This window comes from Pinus tabuliformis, chromosome 8 (genome assembly GCF_031772625.1).
Source record: "Pinus tabuliformis cultivar Carrire ecotype Pingquan chromosome 8, CPIR1, whole genome shotgun sequence".
Taxonomy (NCBI): Eukaryota; Viridiplantae; Streptophyta; class Pinopsida; order Pinales; family Pinaceae; genus Pinus; species Pinus tabuliformis.
In genome coordinates this window covers 1,210,777,647-1,210,804,488 of record NC_142294.1, presented here as the reverse complement: position 1 = coordinate 1,210,804,488, position 26,842 = coordinate 1,210,777,647, and the positions used below count along the sequence as shown (strand labels likewise).

Below are 26,842 nucleotides of genomic sequence, written 5' to 3'. Positions count from 1 at the left end.
GAAGGTTATTTGGGTCAAGGAAAGTACGTGATCAAGATGCTGAAGAGGTTTGACATGATGAACAACAAACCTATGACCACTTCGATGATCACAAACTTGAAGAGATTAAGGAGTTTCGAATCAAACTCTGTGGATTCTTCCAAGTATAGACAACTTATTGTCTCGCTAATGTACTTGGTGAATACTCAACCAGACATATGCTTTGCAATAAATGTTCTCAGCGAGTTCCAATTGGAGCTGAAGCATGATCATTGGATAGCAACAAAACATATTTTGAGATATTTGCGAGGAACCATTCACTATTGTCTGAAGTATGATAGAAGGAATGATGTCCAATTGATTGGATATACAAATTCCGACTGGGGAGGCAGTGAGCAAGATGGAAGGAGCACTACAGGAGGATGTTTCAGTTTGGGATCCTCCATGGTCTCATGGATGAGCATAAAGCAAGACACAATTGCTTTGAGTAGTGCTGAGGCTGAATATGTTGCAGCCTGTGAAGTAAGTAGAGAAGCAGTATGGTTGAGGAAGCTGCTATCTGACCTGTTTGAAGGACCGATGAACCCTACAGTGATACTTTGTGATAACACTAGTTGTATATGTTTGTTTGAAGATCCAGTGTTTCATGGAAAGACAAAGAATATAAACAACAAGTATCACTATATTCGAGAGTTAGTACAAAATGGTGTGCTGTAGCTACAATATATCTCCACATCTGGTAGCTGACATATTGACAAAGTCACTTCCGAACATGAAGCTTGTGTACTTGAGAGACAAGTTTGGTTTGGTTAATGTATCCTCCCTAATTGAGAGGGAGAGTTAGACACTACATTCATGTCTTCACTTGGGAAGAAAGAATGGAGGATTGGGTAACCATCTGGCATTCAATACTCTTTGAGAATGTGGTAGGGAATTCAAGACAAGATTAGTCGTGGACCGGTATTCTTTGAGGACTAGCAATCCAGGATAAGAATAGTCCAAAGAAGCTCATAATCGGTGAACACCCGAGTGGAGTATGTACCTTCAGAGACAATGATGATGGTGTCTATAAATCATTGCTCTCGCCAACATTGTGCTTTGATCTTATGGAGAGATAGAGTTGTTATTCAAGGCCTTGCTATGTGACAGTGTTGGTTAATATGATGCTAGACAGATGGGTTACCAATCCGACTCTTTTTATGAGATCTCTTCAAATTGAGAATGACCATGTACCTCTTATGAATACCTCCCTACTTAAGAGGGAGCGTTGAAAAATGTGTAACTAGGTTCGATCTTCATAAGTATGATATGTATTCTTGTAAATTATAAAATGAAAAGAAATTATTATTGGAGCTGGGTTTCATGCTCAAGTTCTTTTCTTTATAGGTCAAGCACCCATTGAGTGCTTTTAGGGTTTGTCCTAGGTCTAAGAGTCATTGTCATATATTGAAGACCCCAATGGGCACATTGTATCTTGTAAAGAAAAAATATTTTTGTCTTTAAAGTGTTGAAATGCCCTCCAAGATCAAGTCGGCCTAGAAGCTGTCAAGTCAGCCTAAGTGAAGAGCCATGTCTACCCCTTGAAGAGGCCTATATAAAGAGAGGAACTCGTCCTCCAAAGGATCACTCACTCATCACTCATTCTATGTGAAGAAGAGGATGAAGAAGAGGTTGAAGGAGAGGACAAAGAAGAGGTCGAAGGAAGTCGAAGTGTTTGGGCTAGTTCTCTTTCTCTCTCTCACATGCAAAACGAAGCTAGGGCTTTTGCACAAGGGTCATCTCTGGTTTGATCTTGGAAGGAGGAGAGGAAAGAAGTTAAGTGAAGGTCACTTAGGGCATCTCTCTAGCTCTAAGTCTCTAAGAAAGGCAAGTGAAGGGAAGAGGAAGGCTACAAGAAGAAGATCGAAGTTTTCTAGTGTGGCAACAACAGTTGCAGTAGTTTTCGGGGAGAAGAGATTTCAAATATGCAGTTGGAGGTCGAAGTTCTTGCAGCAGGAGGCCAAGTTAGTGGTTGATCTTGATCTTGGAGGGTATTTGTCCGATTCACTAGATCTTGGTATTCGTCAATTGAAGGATCTATAAGAAGAGAAGAGATTTAATGGTTTTCCCCTCAAGAGGAGGAGTTTTGGCCCTGGCTTGCAGCATATATACTGTGTCACTGTTCTTATTGTTTTGGTAGGTGTTTGATGTATCTCACATTATAATAATAAGAAACAAAGCTAACAAGGAAAAAGGGAACACAAGCAATTATCAAGTTAAAGAGAATTAACATATTCATTGCCCTATTGAATTCTCAACAAATTCATCCATTCTTTCATGTGTATTGTTTGAAGAAGTTTGTGGGATCAAATTGCAAAGTTTGGACCAACCTATCAAAACCTGATGAATAATGTTCCAGTTGGCTCCAAATAAAAGCAAAATTGGGTACCATAGGGTGCCAATTGCGCCAATGCATTATCAGGGGAGAGTGCCAATAATTTCCTCACCTTCAACTTTGAGGACAACGTCACTTTGGAAGGTGGAGGGAATGTTAGGATCCTACTCTAACAACTTACTTAGATACATTATTAATGTATGTGGCCCATTAAATAGTTAGTTAATAGTCTCTCATTGTAAAAAGGGTCCTCTTTGTTAGCAATTCCCAAATTAGTTAGTAGACTCTCTTTATAAGTGGGCCATAGGTAGTTAATATTCTCTATGGACAAATAAATATTGAGTAGAAGGTTATGTAATGTGTTGTTAAGAATTTTGATTGTATTTAGAGCATTGCTCTTGGAGGTTGCCCCCTTAAAGAGGCATGTGAACATAGCTCTTTGTTTTATGTTATAAAAGAGATCTTTCATTGAGATTATCTCTCTTTTTTATTGTGTTTTCGGGTTTTGCACTATATTTCATGTTAATTACGCTACATACTCCCTATAGAGGGAGATCTTTGTAAGGATCTCATAAAGTTTGAAATGGCATTTGTTATAGGTCTTCTTGGGTTATCCAATTACCTCTCTTGCCTTGACTTAGGTTCATAACCAAATCCAATGTTTGGAATTTAAATGATGCTCAAAATTTTTAGCTTGTCATTAATTGATTTTTCCCTTAATATGGTTTCAGACAAAGCACTACTATTAGGATTGACATTACCATCATATAAACCCAAAACAAAATAGAGCACTACTCTTTGTTTATGTATGCATGTTTTCTAATTAGGGCTATTTCAATCAAGAGTGGTGTTTTAGGAACAAGTATAACAATATATTTAATAGACTTGTTGGTTGATTTATTTAGTTATAGCTATCACCAATAAAATTAACAAAAAATAGTCAATTAAAAATAAAGTAACACTTTTGGATGACCACTAGAAGAAAAAACAAAACATAGTTGTTGGGAAAAAAACCAGTGTTATCATATTGCCACCAAAAAATACATAACCCTTAAAAAAGTGGTAATATAATATACCACTTTTGGGTTTAAATCCAATCCAATGAACCTGTCAACAATACAATAAATTTTGTGAATTTTATTATCTTATCATTGGTTAATCTAGCTCTGTGTATGGTTTCAAACAAATCATTGCTTCTTAGATTTTGACATTACCATCATATAATCACAAAAGCCTAGTAGAGCTAAGCAAAGTTGCCATTTTTTTCATGGATGTGTGTTCTCTAAGAACTTTTCCAATCAAGAGTGGTCTTGATGGCATTCTAATTGATTTAGTCATTAGTTAATTTATTAGTTGTTGATTTTGGATTTGTCTTGATAGAGGAAAACGTGGTTGTTCAAGATTAAAGGAGCTTTGACACTCTTTATTATCAATCTTTTGATTCATCTTCAAAATTAGTTTGTGGAAAGATGAAAAATTGATCTTGTTGAGGGATTGCTATGTTGTACTCAAAATTCCAAATGTGATCAAGGGAATGACTAAGGAATTGGAGGACATCATGATGATGAACACTTATAATTGATTTGCAGAACAAATCACATTTTCTAGAGCTCATAGGAACCTCAAGATACACATAATTGATATTACATTAAAATAACTTTTTTTTGTGTCTATCTATCACATTGCACATTATGTCCACACGATTATTTAATGTGATATTTCTTTTTTCACTAATCTTGAAAAGGTCTTCAAGCAACCAAACTTCTTATATGACCAGATCTAGTCTCTTCCTAATTAACCGTTGGAGCAAATGTGTCATTTCTTTAATGCCGACATCTTTCAAGTAGTTCTTATTAGGCCTTACCTCTAAGTGTTGAATTTTCTTGAACCTAGCATCTGACATTCTATTAACCTAACAGATTACAGATCTACTGAATAAATGCACAACTAGGTTCTTAACACAATTAGCAAAAGCAAAAATTATACAACCAATCTCAATCACAAGTGACACAAACAAATTTTTCCAAATCAATAGTTCTTCATTAAATATGAACTTATTTGGGCTCTCGTCTTGGTATAATTGACCCATTGAGAAAATTACAGATCCAATATGCTCTAGATTTGATCCAGCAAATTTGTCCTCAATCTCCTTGGCTAATTTGGATTTCCAATGCTACACTTCTATAATTCCTTGTACTTGACATGCTAGAGTATCACACTCCTCACTTGAGAAAATCCCTCTCTCAATGGCTAGTGATGTCATATGGTATGTTTTTGTCCTTTCCTTAGCCTTGCTTTTGTAGCTTTACATTGAGCTAAATCCCTAACCGTAATCTCCAAAGTGATTGATAGTTGAGATTAGATCTCACTTCACTTTAGATCAACGACTGAGATTAAAACATACTCACTAGAGTAATTTACTATACTTTTCCTAAGTTTCTTTAGTTCAATTAGCCAACTTAATTGATTATGTGATTTTCTTAAGTTTAGAGTTAGGCTAAGTTACATTAGCAACTTGCTTATATTTGAGCAAGTGTCCTAAGGAGTTCTGGGCAACTTTTGCACGCCTAGAACTTATGTGTGTAGAAAATTCAGAAGACAAAGATCAAATCAAGATCTTTTTCCCGAAAAGGGAAAAGGAAGTTCAGAACAGTCCCAAGGACCCCACTACTATAGTCCCAAGGACATAAAATTAAAGATAGAGAAAATAAAAGTCAGACAAAATTTCATTTGCTAGCTATGTGGAACACCAAGGCATACAACAAATAGTGCCCACAAGGAGAAGCCTCAAAAAGGGGCAAAGGAAAGAGATCACAAGAAAATTTTAAAAAGAAAGTTGAAAGGGCAGAAAGTTCTCAACAAATATCTACTATCCATTGTAATAGATGTGGCTCAAATAGGCACAATACAAACCAGTGCCCACATAATAGCCCCTTTCATATTAAAAGAGAAGAAGTTCATATCTTAAATGAAGGATGTTGTGATTCTAGCCCAGAAACTTCAGATTTTGATATTGATTAAGAAGATTTCTCTATTATTGAACAAGAAGCTTTGTTGATTACTAATGGATGTTCTTCCAACAATCCAATGTTTGTAATTGCAGCAGTGAGAGCATCACTAACATTAATGAAGAAGATGACAGAAATGAAGAATCAACACCTGTTCAGTAGCTAAAAGTTTTTATGGCTCAGACAAGAGGACATGGTAATGCCCAAATGCTAGCACAGATCAAAGCGATGCCTGAAGGAGATATGAAGACAACACTCCTGGATTCGTTTTTAAAGACAATGGCAAAATCCTGTCAGTTCTTAGAAATCCCCACTTCCCAACTTAGAAAGCCAACTTTTGTTGATGTAAGTTTTGAAAGAAACACAAAATCATTTGTAAGGCACAATAGAAATTAGAGGACACAACCACACACAATAAATGATTTGGGGAAAGAAATAAATAACATGAAAATAGAAGTAGCAGAACTGAAGGCAAAAACAGAAGCCTTGGAACAAAGCTACCACACAGATGAATGGGCCAGGCGAGAACTAAAAGATCTCAAAACTAAACTCAGGCAACTTGACCAGATACCTCCTCCTTTAGAAGATTTTGAAGAAAATCCAAATATCAACATGTTTGATACTCAACACATTGAAGGATTAAATGCAATGAGGATACTTGCTATTCAACACCAAAAGTATCATATCCTCATTAAGCTAAGAATCAAGGGACAAAGTTTCAAATTGAAAGCTCTGATAGATTCAGGATTTGACTTGAATATTCTTAACAAAGAAATCATTCCTAGTCTTTATTGGGTTCACTCAAACCATTCTGCTGTTGGACTAGGGAATATATCAATGCAAATGGATTATGAAGTTCCAAAGGCAACCCTGTGTTTTGATCATTATTGCCTAGATATGAAATTTTTACTTGCAGACATCCTAGTAGCCTACATCTTAGGGACACCTTTTCTTGCAGCAGTAGAACCTCATGGGTCTACTGAAACAAGAGATGGGAAAGCAGGATACTTCATAACGATTCCATCTAATTTGGGGATGAACAAAAGCAGATCTGGGACCAGGGTTATCCTTCCATTTGTATCCACTCCACAACTGTCAACCATGGTCCAAGTGGCAGAAACTATAAAGAAGAAACAAAGAAAGATCCAAGAGCTTAAACAATTCAAAGCCAATTTGAAGATTGAAGAGCAATTGCAAAAGGAAGAAATCAAAGCAAAAATACAGGGATTGCAGAAACAATTTGAAGATCAAGTTTGTTTTGAAATTCCTACTGCATTTTGGAAAAGGAGAAAGCATTTCATTGAAATCCCATACAAATCATCCTATGAAGGTAAACCATGCAAGAACAGAGCCATCCCAATGAATGTTGAATATCAAGCACTCTGTCAAGAAGAAATAAGGGGACTCTTAGAAAAGGGACTAATCAGAGAATCCAAGAGCCCTTGGAATTGCTATGGATTCTATGTAAATAAGCATTCAGAACAAGTTAGAGGTGTGCCCAGACTTGTCATAAATTACAAACCATTGAACCATGTTATAGAAGATGATACATATCCTATTCCCCACAAATCTAGCATTGTAAATAGGATTGCTGGAGCTAAAATATTTTCTAAGTTTGACCTAAAGTCAGGATTTTGGCAAGTAGCTATCAAGGAAGAGGACAAATTCAAAACTACATTCGTTGTTCCTATAGGACATTATGAGTAGAGTGTAATGCCTTTTGGACTCAAGCATGCACCAACAAAAATTCAAAGGTTAATGGATAGTTTGCTAAAACCATAATTTGATTGGCTCATTGTATATATGGATGATATTCTTGTTTTTTCAGATTCAGTTGAACAAAATTTTAAACATTTGAGGAAATTTCTCCAAGTTATAAAGGATGCAGGATTAGTAGTCTCCAAGAAAAGGATGGAATTGTTTAGAACCTCAATCAAGTTTCTGGGGCACACAGTATCTAATGGCCAGATAACCTTGCAACAACATGCAGTGGAATTTGCTTATAAGTTTCCTGATAAAATAATAGACAAAACCCAACTCCAGAGGTTCTTGGGAATCCTAAATTATGTAAGCCATTTCTACGAAGACTGTGCCAAAGATAGGAAGATACTAAATGAAAGGTTGCAAAAAAGCCTCCAACTTGATCTGAAGCTCACACCAAAGCTATAAGAAATATCAAAGAAAAGGTGTGAAATCTCCCCATACTCTATGTTGTAGATGATGAACTCCCCAAAATTTTCGAATTTGATGCTAGTGAAGCAAGATGGGGTGCAATCCTCACACAAGTAATATATGATGGTCAGAAGAATAAAGGAAATTATTTAGTTTGCTTCAGGGACATGGCAAGAAGGAGAGAAAAATTATGCATCTATAGACAAAGAGATCAAGACTTGCTCTAAATACAGTTAATAAATTTGAAATCTCCCTGGTAAAAAAAAAGACTTTTCTTGAGAATAGATGCTTCAACTATGAAAAAGGTCTTGATTAAAGAGATTAAAAAAGCAAGTGAAGCAAAATTCGCTAGATGGCAAGCTCTCTTCTCAAACTTTGATTTTGATATTGAACACATAAAGGGTAGCCGGAATTGTAGACTTTCTCAGCTGGGAAAACTTGTAGAAAAATTATTCAAGCGAGCGTGTGAAAAAATCAAGATCAAGTGAGCGTGAATCTAAAGATCATTGTATGGTCATTGTCACATAATGAAGCAATAATTAAGAACATGTCAGATAGATTCCCAACAACATGTCTTGGCAAAGATACAAAGAAGATTGGAAACCCACTTGGCAGTTTAGGAGTACGCAAGTCCTAGATATGAATCTCCAACCCAGTACAACACTAACCCACCTTGTGCCATAAGTGAGTGCTAGGTCAATCTCAACTATTGCAGTACCTGACATGGTATATGAATGAGGACTCAGAAAATCTATGCAAGAAGAAGAAGATTTGACGTACAAATTCCATGATATTAACATTATTTGGAAAGAATACATTAGTAGAATAGACCTAGTGCATAAATATCTGTCTAAATAGTCCTAGGATTCTTTGCCAATGGTTGAATAATGACCATGTTTTAAAATTACTTGGCACTGATTATGATTATAACCAGTATAAGAGCCTATCGTATGATCTACTATGCAAAGATAATGCTAGAAAAACATACACAACTCTCTTAAAGCTTAGAGGAATAAACACTACATTATGTGGCCAATGACTTGACTAGTTCCTAGACTGGTGGAAAACGTTTGGTGTAAATAGAAGTGTAGTGGATCCATGGAGTATTGAATATGAATATCGAGATTCTGGGTATCCTCTCAAAAAAAATTAGATCTCCAATACACTGAAATTATGGATGAAAGACACATGATAGACATTTTCATAAAAGAACATCATCAATGGCTCGTGAAAATGAAAATAAGTGTACAAAATCTACCAGGCAGGCCTATAGTTGTCAAAAAAAAGTTCTCTAAAAGATGGGACACCATATTCTATAGAGGACGATATGCCCACATAGATATGAATTTTGACTAGGAGAGGGGCCTATCCTCTCTAAACCAATGTCTTTTCGAGTCTGTACATCATTGTTTTGTCATTTCAAAGTTTGTATATGGTTGCTTTATGGATGATTCCTTTAGGACTCAGAGGACTTCTCTGACTAAAGGTGAGGATTGACACACATCCAAAGGAATCTATGGAAAAGCAATTGGTCTAGTTTGTCAGAATCCCTACTTTTAGGACCATTCCTGCGTGGATTGTTAGGGAAGTCAAGATCAAAGAGTGCTCGAGTTCTCTTTGGAGTTCGATAAATAAAGAGGTTAAACTCATTCTAGGCATTCAGAGTTGGAGAGGGTCAGTAAAGAGTCAACAAAGACTCTGTTTTTGAGTTGGTTCTTGCCTTGCAACTACGCTTAGTGTGATCATGTATGCATCTTGACCAACCTCAAAGACAAGTCTAGAGTAAATCCGACAAGCCTGCGCATGTGCATGCAGATGCATGTGTGAACCTAAAGTGGCAGAATTTTAGGGAGTTTGTTTGAGTTTGTAAATCAGCTTTGGTGTGTACTATTTAGCCATTCGACTTTGTTAATAAAAGAATTTTTGAGATTGTGACTCTGGTATATTGTTCCATATTTTAATTATGCACAAAGTTCATCTTGAATTCGCTTGAGATTCACTTAGAGTCCTGGATCACTCATAGCACCGAGTCCCGTAGAGGCAAGAGGCCAAGAAGAGGGAAGTTGCATTGAGAGTTCATAAAAGTGCAGAAGATTGTTAAAGTTAAGCTCATTTCCTCTTCGAGGGAGCCTTTGAAATACTCAACGATTTTTGGGAGGAGCAAACAATTGAAGAACACACTTAAATAGACAAAACGAAGAAAAGGTTTCACGACGATTTCAACAAAGGTTTTTCCTACACTATACCTACCTTGTTACACAAATTTCTCTTCGACAAGGGAGTCAGTCACATGAGTATAGAGCCCCTTTAGAACCATTATCAAAGTCCAACTACACCAAGTGCCAATCCAACTAGGAAAAATTTGTTGACGATTGCTATAAAGATACTAAAGAAGCATGGGATTACGTTTTGAGCAAATGAAGTTGTTTGTCGAAAATTTAGGTGTCGACCAAGAGTAAGTTGGGATCAATTATGGGGTGTAGATGTTGATGAGATAAATTGAAAAAAAAGGAGAGACAAAAGAGAAGAAAGAAGTCGATTGAAGTCGAGGAGCCAACATGTGAGGAAGACGATCAATTGGGAAAGTACAAGGGTATATTCGCGATGAAGAGTTTTTGATAAAAACCCAATTGCGAATGCAACAATATAAGCGATCGACCAACATCCAGAAAATTAAACAGGACAAAAGACAAAAGAAACAATAGGAGACACGTGAGGAAAGAAGCTTCCAATAGTCAAACCGAAAGAAAACTTTGTTGTGATAGATTGAGGATGCCCGAAACTCATCTGAGGTTGCCAAGGAGCACCCAGATTATAGAGGTGTAGACCCGACAATGTTGATGAGAAGTGATAGTCTACAATTAAGACTTATTCCAAGAAGGCATGTAGACAATATGGAAGTTGATGACTTTGGACTTGCGATACCACGATCTCCCATAGCGAATATAACAAGTCCTAGTGTAAGAAGCTTCCTAAACCAAAGGTTCCATATCGACTCAAAACATTCCTCTATTTGGTATAGATGAGATGAACAAGGAAATCTAAAAGATCATCTCCTAATAGAAATCCTAGCATTCAAGAAAACTTGGTAAATAATGAAGAACATGATGACATACTTCTCCATATTAGAGATCTGACAAACATACCCCATTGTCGAAATTAGTAACTATTAAATAAGACAATTCAAGGCGAGACGAAAAACTCATCACATCTTGAGACAAATCGGTTCATCAAATATTTAGAAAAAGCATGTCAAACGAATGATATCCCACCGACTTCTTTTGAGTGTCAAATTTAAAATTGAAAAGCCCAATCATATAATCGAAAATATACAAATGTCCACTGTCGAAGTAGAAACCAACATAATAACGGAACAAGTCAAGTTGTTACAACCAAGCACATTAGTCAGACCACCTCTAGTTCTAAACACTTCAATACAAGATTCTCCAGCGAAAGAAAATATGAGACTAAGTCAAATTTCCCTCTACGAGGGTGACAAATACCGCAAAAAGCATTGGTTTATGTGCAAAAAAATGGGATGCCAATGATGTTAACAATGAAGCCAAACAAATGGCCTAGTTCGCCAAAGCCAGCAGAAAAAGAACCCTCACTTTGTTTATGAATGTTATAGATAATCAAACTAGAACCAAGAATGATATTAAGACAATATTTCTCGCATTCTTTAAAGCTCAAGATGCTAAGCATTTTGTAGCCCAAAAACTTAAAGAAATCGAGCAAAATTCAAGGGAAAGTTCGCAAATATGATAAAAGATTTAAAGACTTGCTAAGTCTAATACCATATGTGATCGATGTAGCTCTCCTATTACAATGGTATGTTGTTGGACTCTCACAACAAATCAAAGGGCCATTAAGAATGCACAGAATTACTTCATGTGAAGAAGCTATGAAAAGAGCCCAACACATTGAAATAGACGATGACTGGCCATGGATGTCCTCATCGACGAAAAAGCGAATTGAAGAAAAATTTGAGCAACTACAACAATTTCTCTTGACTCTTACTCCGTGACACAATGAGTTGTGGTGTACCAATTGTCGTAGCAAAGGGCACACTATGGATAATTGCAAATTCACAGATCATATCGAATAAGACATTCAACGTGTACAAACATATATATACTATGACATTTGCCAAGTCGCGTCGAATCATACCACAAGAAAATGCTAGTACAATTTAAAGAATGCGAAGCCAAAGTGGTGTGCTATATGTGAGGAGGCCACTCACTCCACTCATGACTCTTACTTCATGACACAATGAATTGTGGTGCACCAATTGCCATAGCAAAGGGCACATTAAGGATAACTGCAAATTCACAGATCATATCGAATAGGACATTTGATGTGTACAAACATATATATACTGTGACATTTTCCAAGTCGCGTCAAATCATACCACGAGAAAATGCCAGTACAATTTAAAGAATGTGAAGCCAAAGTGGTGTGCTATATGTGAGGAAGCCACCCACTCCACTCGTGAATGTCAACTAAATGGCCAAAATAAGCCCAACTACCATATCATTTACCATACGTAATTATTCGACTAGTCGACTAATCCAACAACCCAATCCAAAAGGGGAAATATGTATCAAGAAAGAGGAAATGGATACTGGGGCTGCGAAGGATCTCAAGGGAACCAAAATACGAGGTGGATTCAACAAAATATTTAGACGAGGTCGATGTCAAGGTCGAGGATGAATTTACTGCTATACTTGCTAGTAGGAGGGGCACATGGGACCTGATTGTCCATTAAAGGACAAAACCAACCTATGCTTCTGCAACATTTGTGGATTGGGTGATCACTCTTTGGAGGATTTCCCTCAAATCCTTGAAAACTAATGAATAAAACAATCTGCTCCACTCTATACCCAAGCAAGAACTTTTAAATTCCAAAAACTTGCATGTCATCACTAGATCGGGAGCGAGACAAGAAGGTAGACCTAGAACATAAGAAATGATCTGACCCAAAAAAGTTGTTGATCCATAACCAAATGTACGACATGATGATGATCTCATAAGAGAAGCAATCAACTTTTTCATAAACAAAGCAGGAAATAAAATATCGACTAGAGATAATATCATAGAAAAATTTCTAGAATTACTAAAAGGTGAACAATTAATTGATCGCCTAATTGAGCTCCTTCACATACTCAAAGATTACAAAGAAGATCAAAGGCCGTTTAAAAATTTATGACAATTGTCCCAGGATAAACATTTCGAAGACTATGATCCTGAAGTTGACCTTGAGATAAAAGGACATATGATAGTGCAAGTTGTTGTCGACTTCAGATTGCAAGTAAATATTCTTTCGAGAAATTCCTGGGTAAAGCTTGGAAGATCAACCCTTCAAAGGACGACCAATTGTCTAAAATTAGCAGATCAAAGATTCTTGGAGCCCATCGACACCCTAAAACATGTTCAAACTTCAATCATGTGCATCCCAACATTTGTTGATTTTGGTGTTATTGACCTAGTCAAAGGAATACCAGCTTACCCAACCTTGGATAGACGTCCATGGGGTTGAAACATGAAAGCTACTATTTCCCTCTAAAGAGAACGAATAAAAATGATGGGAAATAATAGAAAGATTGTAATCCCATTGGATCCTTGGGAAGGCAAACCATGGATTGAAGCATTAGATGATGACGACAAAACAAAATGCTTATATGAGGTTATGCAAGAAGATAAGGACAATTTGGAGCCTAATGCAACATGAGAGATTCTTGTAGGATCCCCACTCTCCATTGGACAAAACTCATACACCAAGCTTTATGAATGGCAAATTGGTAAAATTATGATCTAGACTAAGGAATGTTGGACAATCGAATCAATACCAATTAGAAAAACTTGACCATGCTTCACAGTGAGTGCCAGTTGTGCATGAAAGAAGAGTAAGACAATCCTTGACACTACTTCCAACCGACCTGCAAAAAGAATTTGAACAAACAAGGAAGAGTACAAAGTCTCATCCAAACTTTCAATGGACAAACAACAAGATGGTAGGATACAGAATTCAATCGTGGGCAACCTCTACAACATATTTGATTGAATGTTTAAAGGGGAGGGGGGGGGGGGGGAATTATCTACAGCAGACAACATTCCCCAATTTAAGGGAAGAGAAAACCTTGTAGCTCATATTCAACACTATGAAGAAAAATGGAAAAGAATTGGCTATAGAAATGAGAGAGTTTGGCCACACATGTTTCCCAACACTCTCGATGATCTGTCGAACAAGTGGTATAAAATTGAAGAAGCTCGAGGGGAAACCATAATAAGCTTGAGGGGAAACACTACAGTGGAATGAATTAAAGAATAATTTTTAGAATATTTTGAGTTTAATCCCGTTGAAAAAGAACTACATGAAGCAACTCACCAAATTTAAGAATTTATTATGATCAAAACGCTTGTTCAAAAGGCCAAAAAAGGAAAAATGAAAGTTGACTACCCATTGAATTCGACATCTAATCATATATCATGCCAACCATTAGTTGAAAGAGAAGCTGCTAGACTAGACATGGAAAATATTAAGCTTCCAGGATAGAGATTTCATTGGAAAAAGAACCATCCAAAGAACTAGAAATACATTAGAATGCTATTTAAAATATCAAAAGAGTAAGAAGACAAACCTGAGAAACCAAATTTTCGATCTTCATATTAGGAAGTGAAGGTTGGTGATGAAGCCTCGCAAATGGATGGATGTTGAACTAAAAATCAAAGAAGTCGACATCTCTAACAATGGTTGACCAAAAATGCATCGACTAAGAGACCACTGGTTAGAGAAATAGGCCACAAAATTTATCGATCTCCTTAAGGAATATCAAGATGTATTTGCACGAGATTATAAAGACTTGGAAGGTCGTAAAATAAACGGGGGAGATGAAAGTCGACCTCATTCAAGGAGGTAAGACAATAAAGAAACAACCATATAAACTAGCCCATAAATATAAATCCATTGCACAAAAAGAAATAGAAGGGATGCTAGTTGTTGGCATCATCTATCCCATACAAAAATCAGAATGGGCAATTCCTATGGTTGTGCAACCAAAAAAGCATGATCTAGAGAAACTATGAATAAATTAATATTCATAGATCCTTTTGCAATGCTCTTTGTGGATGAAATCATAAATGAAGTTATAGGTCACAAATGTTATTCATTCAAAGATGGATTTGCATGCTATAATCAGGTACCCTTTGCGGAGGAGGATCAAGAAAAGAGAACACTTGTTTTAGAGTTTGGTTCTTTTGCATACATAGTCATGCCATTTGGGTTGGAAAATGCTCCAGTAGTTTTTTCCAAAATTGTAGTTAAAGCATTCCAAGAATTTATATATAAAACAATGGTTGTTTATTTTTATGACTGGATTGTTTACACTCTTTTAAGAGACCATGTGCAATGGCTCACACTCATGTTAGAAAGGTGTAGATAGATTCATCTATCTCTTAATATTAAAAAGTGTCAGTTTAATAGACCAATTGGAATATTACTAGGGCATGTCGTATGCAAGCAAGGAATCAAAATTGATATGGAAAAAATCAAAGTGATCCTTGACCTGAAGCTCCCCATCAATAAGATGTAGATCAAAATATTTTTAGGGCACACGGGGTACTACAAAATATTTATTGGACATTACTGCGATATAACTTGTCCAATTGATGAGCTATTAAGAAAAAATGCATAATACATATGGAGCAAAGAGTGCAATGAATCATTTGAATTATTAAAAGAGAAAACTGGTAAAGGCTCCAATTTTGACACTTCATGGTTGACAAAAAATGTTTCATGTACATGTTGACGCATTTAATGTAGTCGTTAGAGTGGTTTTAGCACAACCCAACACTGATACAATCGACCATACAAACACATTTTCCAACGGACAACTAAACAAGTTAGAAAGGAAGTATTTGACAACTAAGCATGAAGTATTATCCATGATATTTGCCTTGCAAAAATCCTGCCATTATCTTTTGGCCAACCCATTTACATTTTTCACTGTTCATACAAATGTTGCACGAAGCGGGGACAAAACAGGGACGTTTTTTGGAAGTGGGGACGCAGAAGCATCTACTATATATATATATATTTGCATTTATATTCAAAACAAACATCCCAAAAACCAAATTAGTTGTAGAAGACATGAAAACATGCATATTTTTACATAAATAAAGATAGATATGGCATCCATGATTCCATTGTAGTTACTAGTATGTACGTCAATGATTAATTATTCAAGCATCAACCATCTATATTCTAGCAAATGCAAACATATATCAATTTTTTAAGCATATTATAAAACATGAGCAACTGTCAACATTTGTCATGTCCAAAATGCAAATAATAATGTTTACAAAATAGGTCACTTTGTCACCGCCAAGACAAAAAGGTTCAAATTCACAAGCCTACAAGTCTAATGATTAATCTATGACAAAAGTAGTAAATTGTGAATATATCTACTAAGCTGCCCTCCTTCCACCACGAAGAGAACATGGCGGCGGGCCTCCACGTGGTGGCAATGAAGAAGATGGTGCCTATGGAAGTTGTGGCACAAAAACTGATGAAGATGAACCCCCTACTGTTGGTGTTGAACCATGGAACTTGGGAACCAAGGACCAGATGGGGGTGGCATCTCAACTCGATCATCATCATCTTGGAATCGCTAAAAGAATTCATACCAAAAAAAACCATTAGTTAACAAAAGAAATTCAAAACAAGAATTAGAGAAATGCTTTATAAGAAAAATTCATACCACAATGGACATACCTGGATAAGAGCATCCTCTAATTGCTCTAATCGCAACACTCCATCCTCCAAATTGGGCTCCTCTGGATTCCTTTCCCAAATCTTAAGGTCTTTATTAGGCTTTGCGTCATCACTGTAATGGGACAACAATCACAAGTTGTAATGAACATAAACGAAGCTCTCTGCCCAGTCTAAACTCAACCTATTCCTTTTAACACTGTGGATGAAAGAATAGGAGCTCCAACACCTCTCTGCAGAAGAAGTGTTTACCACCTGTGATAGCACTCGCAATGCCAAAGTCTGTAGAAGTGGAGTAGCCCCTCCATGCATGTTCCACCACTCAAGAGAAGAAAAAGTATCTCGATCTCTAATTGCATGCATGCTCCCAATGGACCAGTGTTAAGCATATAGTTGCTCAACTGTCTCCGTACCATGGTAGCCTCCTCCTCATCAAGGACTAATTTACTCAAATGCAATCATATATTTTTTGTGAACCTCTTGATCTTGGTGTGGTTTTCTCTTGCTTCCCCCCCCAGGTGCTGGTGTTGCAAGCCATGATGGATGGTAGTATTTAGGTGTCAAAACATATGCTAATGCATGCAATGGAACATTTAGCATTTCCCATCGGTTTCCACCTTTGCACGAATATAATTGTACAAGGTGATATCTCTAGGCTCAACAATGTCTTTAATCTGCCCAAACATGCTATCCATTTGCTCATACACCTCCCCAATTATTGGTCGATCTGAATCTCCAAACTTGATCATGTAATAAATTGGTTTGGTGAATTGCAAAACATATTTAACCTATGACCAAAAGTACATCAAGAATATTGTCCTTGGCTACATTAGCACCATCTCTATTAGTGTTAATTTCCTCCCATGATTCAGCACACACCATATTAGTTAAAGCTTGTCTCACCTTCACTAGCCGCCTAAAGGTGAGGTAATAACTGGCAAATCTTGTTTTTGCAAGTTTAAGCAACTACAACTTGGAGTAAGTGCCATAGAAGTAGTTTACCCTTGTATGCCTTGTGATGAATTTAATGAGTTGCTTCCTTCTCCTGTAAAGCTCATTAATCCACCCACATTCTTTAGGCTTCACAATATCATGCATCAAAAGGTTCAATGTGTGAACTAGGCACCCAGACCAAAAGATGTGTGGATGAGTACGCTCAATAACTTTTCCTGCTGCCTTACAATTTGTTGCATTAGTTGTGATCACTTGAACCACATTATTCGGACCAACATCTCTGATTGATTGCAATAGGATATCTATAATGTTTTGGGAAGATGCACTGATGGAGGAGGAGTCATGACATGTAATAAATACTGCACCACTAGTAGAAACACCAAGAATATTTATCAAATGTTGGTTTCTAATATTTTTCCATCCCTCTGATACAATGGATACCCCACAATGTACCCACTCATTTGTAAAATGTGTAAAAGCTCTTTGAACCTTTGCTTTTTCTCTTTCTAATAGCACTGTTCTAGCTTTCTCATAGTTGGGGGACTTGTATCCTTTTGGGGCTTCATTGATGGCCTTTACCATTTCATGCCAATAGGGAGAGCGAAGCACATTGAATGGTACACCGCAAGCACAAAGAAACCGGACAATCTTTCCATCCACATCATCCCTCCCAGCAACATTAAGGAAATCCCCTATTGTTCTTTTACCTCCAGAGCTTCCAGAAGTACCATGAGGAGATGAGTTACCAAATCTAGAGGTTGCACTTGATTCAGAATTAGTTTTTTGTTTCTTTCTTTTTTGTTGTGCAACCTCCTCTATTTGGATGTATTTTCTTCTTTGTTCAGTTGAAATGTTTGGGCAAATTTGTATTCCCACAACACCCTTTTTGTCATCACTGTCCATCACCCCACAAAGATGCCTCCTCACACGAGTATATGAACCACTAAATGGTTTTCCTCCATGACAACCATGAGGGCACAAAAATTTGTAGCTTCCACCACTCTTTCCCCCTTAAGTTTGGTCACATAGTTCCACAAGGGTGTTAATGCAGCGTTCCTCTCTAGTGTTTCAGTGTTCCCTTTAGGTTCAACTTCATCCCCTTCCTCTTCAAACCCTTCCTCCTCATCATACATTGGGTCACTCATATTGGGACCACTATCCTCTTGTTCTTCTTCCCTTCTATTCCTACTCCCCCTTGCCATCATTAAAACCAAAAATGGAATGATACATAGAAGCCAAAAGAACACCATCTTGGGATATGGATATAGGTGGTGGACAACCTGCAATTAAATGAGCAAGTAGAAAGAATGGGAAAGAGTAGGAGAGGGAGGAGAAAAATACAAAAACAATGTCAAAAAATGAGGGAGTTTGGGGTTTGCACTTACCTCTTTAGCTCTTGTAGATGGAATTCCTCCAAGCTCCTCCTCCACTCCTCCCAAGCTCTCCTCTCTTCTCCTCTCTTTCTCCTCTCTTCTCTAATCTCTCATAAACTAAAAGTGAGCAAATGAGAGATGAAAGGGTGTTAAATCCCTTCACTCCTCACTCTAATCCAAGGTGGACCCACCCCCAACCAAGGAAAAGAAAAAAAATATATGATTTTTTTTGGCCTGCGTGGCAGAAAAGACGGACGCGATCTGTACGGATCGGACCTCGAAGCGTCGCGCTCCATACGACTGAACCGCCATACGAAACCGTACGATTCTGAAAATGGCAGAAATCAGATTTATCAGCCCGATCCGGGTTTCGGAGGGAAATTTTCCCACGCATCCGTACAGATCGCGGATCGGGCTTTTGATCCGGGGCACTGGGGGGGCGTTTCCTGCAACACTGGTTCATACATTAAAATGCTTATTAATAAACTTATACATCAGAGGAGGTTACTATTATCTCAAGAATTCAAATTTGAAATAATAGTATGATCAAGGAATAAAGAATTCGAATTTGAAATAATAGTATGACCAGGGAAAAAACATGTCGGGCCAAACCACCTGTCTTGGTTCGACATTAGAGAAGAATCGACAAATATCGACGATAAGCTGCCCGACACACACTTGTTTCGATTCAAAACTACTCTTGCAAAATATGCATAAATCATGCACTTTTTACATATTGGAAAAGCACTTGAAGACCTGTTCGAGAAAAAGAGGAAAGTCTTACCAATGAAAGCAACTCCTTTCACACTAATTAGTGGAAAACTATATAAATTGGGAGTAGACGAGGTACTTTGTCGGTGCGTTTAGAGCATAGAAGACAAGGTATAATCAAAGAAGCCCACAAAGGTCAATGAAGAGACTTTTTTAGAGTGATATGACAACGTGAAAGATCCTTCAATCAAGATTATAGTGGCCTATAATATTTCGAGATTGTCAAACATAAGTCTAGAAATGCGACATATGGTAGAGAACAGATCGACCACTCTAGAGGAATGAAATGTCATTACAACGAATTTCTCCTACTCTTACCTTAGATATTTGGGCCATCAACTTTGTTGGACCCTTTCCTCAAAGATCCAAGAGAACTGGTGCCAAATTTATAATTATTGCAGTGGGATATCTAACAAAGTGAGCAGATGTTGAACCCTTTGAGTCTTGTACTAAAGGAGGAGTGACCAAATTTATCTACCAAAATATTGTGACAAGATTTGGATGTTTCTTAACTCTTATCAGCGATCAAAGCATACATTTTGTTAATGCTACAATTAAAATGTTGTTGCAAAAGGTCATGATTGAACATAAGACTGACAACAACTTATCATGCATAAGCAAATGGTGCAGTTGAGTCATTCAATAAAATTTTGCATCAAGGACTCACAAAAATATGTGGAATCAATAGAGATGGTTGGGACAACAAAATACTAGCCATTCTATGGGAATATAGAATTTCTTATAAATGATTGACTAGACATATTTCATTCAAACTAGTATATGGTCAGGAAGCTACAATTCCACTGCACTTTTCGACAAATGTAGCAAGGATGTCAACCATTTTAAAGTACGACATTGGCAAGGCTGAGAAAGAAGGATGTCTCTACTAGCTACACAGATTGGAAGAAGATCGATTGCACACACTCCACCATCAACAAGTGCACAAACAACAACAGAAAACATGGCATGATCAAACAAAGGACTTAAAAACGAGGAGATTTTGCATTTTTATATGATAGTCAAGTAGAAGGGAATCCTAGAAAATTGGAAACGACGTGGCAAGGCCCCTTTATTGTCAAAGATATGTGACCAATGACCATCAACACCTATTTATAAAAATATAAAGAACATTGGCATGACCACTAGTGAAAAGCTCGCTGAGGTGCCAATGGGCATGGATTAGACTAAAAACCACTTTGTGGTAGTCGAACCTTTCAAACTCTGTACAATAAGCTGAAGCTAGTATATTTAAATTAAGACTAAGATTGAGTTCAAAAATTAAAGATTTTGTTATTAAAGTAGGTACAATAACAAATTATTTTAGCAAATAAATACGAGGCAAAGTATTATTACAAGCACAAGCAACCATCATGGACCAAGTCGAGGAGTTATGAAGTCTGTTGAATAAGAAATTATAGCAAAATTTAGAGGAATGGAATAAATACTATCACCATGAAAGTCGAAAAGACCAGTGACAAAAAATTCTCAAGCCAGTTATATAAGTCGAGTGAATAAATTTTTCGGTACGATCGTCGCCCCAAATCTGTCAAGAATTTGAAAATCGACAAAAGTTCTGGTGCGGTTGACTTGGCTAGTTCAATAAAGCACTCCATTGTGAAAAGCACCACGACAGAACCACGCGCTCAACATGAGCTAAAAATTAAAATTAAATATCGGTGCTTCAATTAAACTGATGTGATGAGCACGACTGGACTTGTTGGATCAATTTAATGCCATACGATTCCCAAATTTCTTATTAAAGCCAAGGACTTTACCATATCCACCCATTTATGCGCCCGAGCTTTCGAGCACTTAACTTGCAAAGTTTCCCGAGTTGTCCAAACTATTGAACCTTGAACTCTCTTATTCCGACTTGCTAGATTGCCTAAGAGGAAAATAATTCGAAGAAGATTTCAAAATGTCACCACACAGAGCACAAATATTTGAACCAAGGACAAAAGTTGGATTTGATAAATCTAATGCTATAGAGCTTGAGATTCGCCTCAACAACATCAAACAAGCCAAGGTCAAAGAAGCCTATTTGGACAATCATTGGGTGCTATTCAAAAAATGGGTGTTCATTGACAAGAAGTGGTGTTCAGAGACAAAGCACTTGTACACCGTAGGCATTTGAGACTACTTGGGCACCCCTCTGATTATAGAATTTCAACGAATGGAGGCCACAAAGTTCATTGTTAGTTGATTGCATGATGGAGTGCTTTGGCTAGAAAGTCTTCTAGCCATTATTGTCGCTACAATTCATAAAATCACTGGTTTACCATACAAGGGTGACAAAATCCCCAGAATGGTCAACTTTAATGCATGGCTAAGGGAGTTCATTGAAGGAATGACTGCCAAAAATTCGAAACGACTAATCATTGGACAAGTTACAGACCCAGAGATTAAGTGGGCTTGTATCATTGTATCCTTGTGCCTCACTCCAGTGGGTGGGGCATCCGATGTCAAATTAAACATGTTGGAAGCCATTGCTCAAATTGTTAGGACAAGGAAACCATACAATTGGGCCGACCATGTTGCAGATATTCTCAAGGCAATACCATTTAAGGTCAACTTGTCAACTCCTAAACTACTGACTACTAAGAGGCAAATGAAACAAGTGACATAACCTGTAGTCAAACAACCACAATCAGTGGGCATAAATTGGCAAGAGGCACTGCAAGATATTAAACTGGATGACCCCAAGCTGCAAAACAAATTGGATTCTATAGCTAAACAAGTGCTTGAGGAAACAAGAACAAAGGGCAAGTTGACCCGATGACATACAAAAGCAAAATATTTAATGGGGTCATCTATCGGGCCACAAGTGTCAGACCAAATAATTATTCATAGAGATAGTCAGTAGAAAATGATGGTCGAACAAGTAAAATAGAGGCAACATACCCAACATGAGCAGGGCATGAGTGAACCGACAGATTCGATAGCAACAATTCCAATAACTGCTACTATGGTGCAACCAAGTTGAGTCAAAATGTCAAGAACAAAACAAACATAGATCCCAGTCGACTTGATAGTGGACTCCCCACCTGTCAAACTTACCATAATTAAGGAAGAGGCTACTCAACTCTAGAGCCCACGTAAAGAAGCAAAGGTGCAAGCCCAAGCTATATTTCTTGAGCACACATAGTCTGCAAAGTTGGGCATTGCTATCATGATCAAGGAGGAGCCCCTTGACTCTAATGTACCCAATGACCTATCCTAGCAGGAACAACAATAGACAGAACAAGGATAGTTGACTGGAATCCCACAACAACAACCAGTCGAGTCAACTCGAACAGTGACTCCAACTCCTATGTCGATGTCATCAAAGAGGCACCACGACAAGACTCATAAATATAAATCAAAGAAACCTAACGGGGCCCAACTTAAACTGACCACAACAGTATAGGATAAAACAAAGGTGTGAGACAGCGAGGTCCAAATGCTTCAGGAAGTTTCAAAAGAAGCAAATATTAGATGGAAGAGATCGAGGAAGGTAGCCATTAGACTGCAATAGAAAAAGGAAGAAGCAATATGGGCTGAGTGCATGAACTCAACCATGCAAAAATTACTGTTGACTTGCCCAAGCCAATCAGACAATCAATTAGATGCTATGAAACAATTGGTGCATCAACTTATTGATGACAACTTACATATGAGAACACAGGTTGAGTAACTCCATCAACAAAACTAAACACAAGACCAGAGAATTATCTTCTATATTGGACTAGGAGTTCAATTCATTTAAAGAAATAAAGAATAAATTGGAAGAGATTATAGATAGGGCATCCACTGTTAATGTTGTCCTTAATAACTGGCCAACCTATTTTTCAACCACATGTAATCGACTGAGAATTTAACAAGTACTTATTAAGGACTTCTCGAATAGGAAATAGTGCATTTTTAAACCTTGATTGATATGAGCCCTGGAAAACCAAATCATACAAGAGAAGAAGATAGAGAAAATGCTAATACAAGAATGACAATGGCTAAGGGGAGGAAAGAAATATCAAATAGAAGTTGCCAATGTTGTCGACTAGCACAACATCAATATTAAGATGCAAAGGTAGTAGCAACAGGGCACCCTCAACTTACCAACCTTCAAAGAAAGCTCACTATCTGATAATTTAAAATATTTAGCCAAAATGAAGGCCTTGGAAGTGCATGGACACAATACTTAGTTAGGGACTGGTCAACATTTGATGCACATCTTCAAATTTTTTTCCTAGTCATATATTAAATAACATTTGGAGGAAGCCCACAAGTTGTACCTTCACCTCAACCACCTCCTTCAGAAGGGCCAATTTTTCGCTCTGACAATGTCAGAATGTGGCTCTTCCTTGCAGCCAACACAGTTAGCCACTCCAGAAATGGAGTCAAAGGGTCAAATTGGTCAGTGCAAGAGAGAGAAAGATTGTGAATCAAAATTTTGCATTCGGAGATGTCACTGGAGAAAGGGGATGATGCTCAACAAACATAGTTGGTTTACTAGCCAGTGCTAGTTGCTTCGTCAGCGCAAGCCAGTCCATCCCTAGCGTAGTCAAACTAAATCCGCCAGCGCCGGTTTCAGTCTTCCAATTCTTCTATTCTTTTCTCCTCTCATTCTAAAATTACTTTTGTAAATGTAACAAGTCCAAATTTCCTCTTCTTCAAGACATAGAAGGCATTGAAGGTGGGGGAGATGTTGGAGGGGATAGTTGACTTAGTCGACTAGGTTTGTTGAGTCGACATATCTGACTGAGTTATGGTCCATATTGTATGTTGGTCGACTCCTTGTTGAGTCAGCTGATCAAGTCGGTTAGTTAGTATAACTGTTGTAACTCTCTAGTGGTAATATAAATATGTATGTACTCGACATTATGAAGTTGTTGGTTGCTGATATATATTAATATAGGGGTGCTTTTTTTGGATCTCCACTACTTCTGTTATCTCTTTTTCTTTTGCCCAATATCTATATTGTATAAGATTGCTTGGTGTACAGATTGCTGGTAACTAATGCATGTTATTCCCTAGATTACAACAATGATGGAAACATGCAAAAATTTAATATTTATTTTTATTAAACTTTAAAATACTACTTGTAGGTTCAGATAAAAATCTACACAGAGAGACATGGTAGTTATCAAACCTAGATTTTATAACTTTGGAAAGAATAATTATGATTTACTCAACTAAATCACCACTTCATTTTCAAGAATCCATCTTTAGCTTAAAGTGTAGGAATCTTGGTGAATTTTACAACTTAAAATGCCAACGATAAGATATTTTTTAAAATGCTCAAAATTTTAAGGTTCTCTACACTATTTAGAAAAATTTGGATTTTAAATTAAAATACTTTCATGCTATAGAATTTCAGCAAATCATTTAAAATGAAAGTGGAAATTGGCATCTTTTTCTTGGATAAGAACATGGAAATTTAACCCCTTCAACTTTTTCTGGTTGTTTATAAAGTTTTCGAAGTTTTTAATGGTTCTTATGGTTCCTTGTACATTTAGGAAAATATTGTAGGTTTTCTAAAGTTGTTTGATTATGGGTTTTGTGAACAAAACTCTGTTATGGTTTTTAATACATTTAAGAAATACTATAGCTTTTTAAGTGTCCTGCCCTAAATTTCACCTTTTATTATGTATCCTATTATAACATGGATTGATTGAAAAACAATATTTTGTTTTCAGGTGCCATTTTCAATGGTTATGATTGTTGCCACAGAAATGATATTTAATATTTTCTTTAGGGATTCCTTCGACCTTAGTCATAGCAGTTGGAATGTACTTTTAATCTTTTCATAACTATTTTAGTTATGAATGCAAGTAGCTTGTGTGTGTTGTAAATGCTTTATACCTTTTTGAGGATGTTTACATTTTGAAAATGTTGATGTCATATATCCAGTGGCTCATATTTTAGGGCTTCACAATTTGAATGTTGAACGCATGCTCTTCATTATTAAATGTAAAATTTCTTTGCCAACTTGGGGAGGATACAGAGATGGAAACAAGGATATTAAGTGATTAAAGTTGCTTTTCATTATTAAATGTGAAATTTCCTTGCTATCTTGAGGAGGATACAGAGTTGGAAACAATATTATTGATTAAAGTTTGTATAGACTGGGGATACGGGAAACAAAGAATCCAAAAGAGATGTACATGGGTTTTTATGAATTTCGTGAAGGTGGACAATGCGTAACAAGAATGGTTGAACAGGTCCAAAGTTATTTGATATAAACTTTTAGTTGTGGATGAGTGCAAATGTTAGTTTTGTAGTGAATTGAATATGCTCATTTTTGGCTGATTGATATGATATTTGGAGTGTTCTGAACCTTGCATGAAAACTATGATATATAGTCGATACTAAACTAGCACTTCAACAATGGGCATCATGATTAGGCAAAATAACCATCTGGAGATAGGTTGTTTGGTTACATCATAAAATATAATAAATCTAGTTAAGCTATCAACCAAATAAAGGAAAATGAGAGAATATAAAATCAGTTAAGACATTATCATGTTAGTATAGAAGTTGCATCGAAGCCTTGCAAACATTAGTATGAGATAAGTTAAAAAAACACTCTTTCAATCTCATGGTTATGCCATCTTGATATGTTACATAACGGGTGTCCAATGTCAACAAACTCTTCATATATTTGTATACAAGTATAATTCATGGAAAATTGTTGGTTCTAAAAATCACATCTTCCTAAACAATTACAAGTCATGAAAATTATTAGTTCTAAAATTCTTCCTCATTCGCCATGATGATTAGGTGAAGTGATTATCCTTAAGGTTGGTTGTTAGATTGCATCATTAAAATGTAATAAATTTACAGAGGTTAACAAGGTCAACAACTAAAGGAAATGAAAACTTGAAAGTATAAAATTAGTTAATACATTAGTATAGAAGTTGCATGGAAGCCTTTTAAACATTAGTATTGGCACGGATTGCTTGAAAACTAATAATTTTGTTTTGATTACAATTCATGGAAAATTTCGACTATTTCTATCCCAATGTCTTTCAATTATAAAGAATTATTAACAGTATTTGCTGATTTAAGTACTGGTTTATCAAGAGAAATACAATTTGTTTACTTCATTTAAAAAATTGTTCATTGCATTTTACAATTTTGTGGTTGGAATGTTTTGGGCATTCATGGTTTGATTAGATTTACCAGAATCAAATATTTCATTTTTGGGTGAATCTTAAAAAGATAATATTTTCACTTTTCCTTTTTGTTGAGAATGCCTAAGATTAAAATATTTAATGTATACAAAAAAGAGTGGTTGCCACAAAATTAGTTTTAAAATTAAGAATTGAAAGTAAGAACTGGCCAACCTAAAAGCAATTTCCTTGCGTATTATTCAAGATAAAGCTCTGTAAATGAAAACCACTCTATTATAGGAGTTTGAATTACTTGTTTTACTAATGCATTCATTGCTTTTCCCTTTCCAAGA

General features: G+C 36.6%; 1 protein-coding gene across 1 annotated transcript in view; it reads left to right on the top strand.

The window, feature by feature from the left end:
• LOC149239724 (26S proteasome regulatory subunit) overlaps nucleotides 1–25,644 on the top strand; it is a 259,428-nt gene extending 233,784 nt beyond the window's left edge. The window contains exon 5 of the mRNA XM_089373504.1: nucleotides 25,074–25,644. Coding sequence (XP_089229630.1) covers nucleotides 25,074–25,095 — 22 coding nt within the window. The 3' untranslated portion in view covers nucleotides 25,096–25,644. The remainder of the gene's footprint in view (nucleotides 1–25,073) is intronic.
• The last annotated feature ends 1,198 nt before the right edge of the window (nucleotides 25,645–26,842 follow it).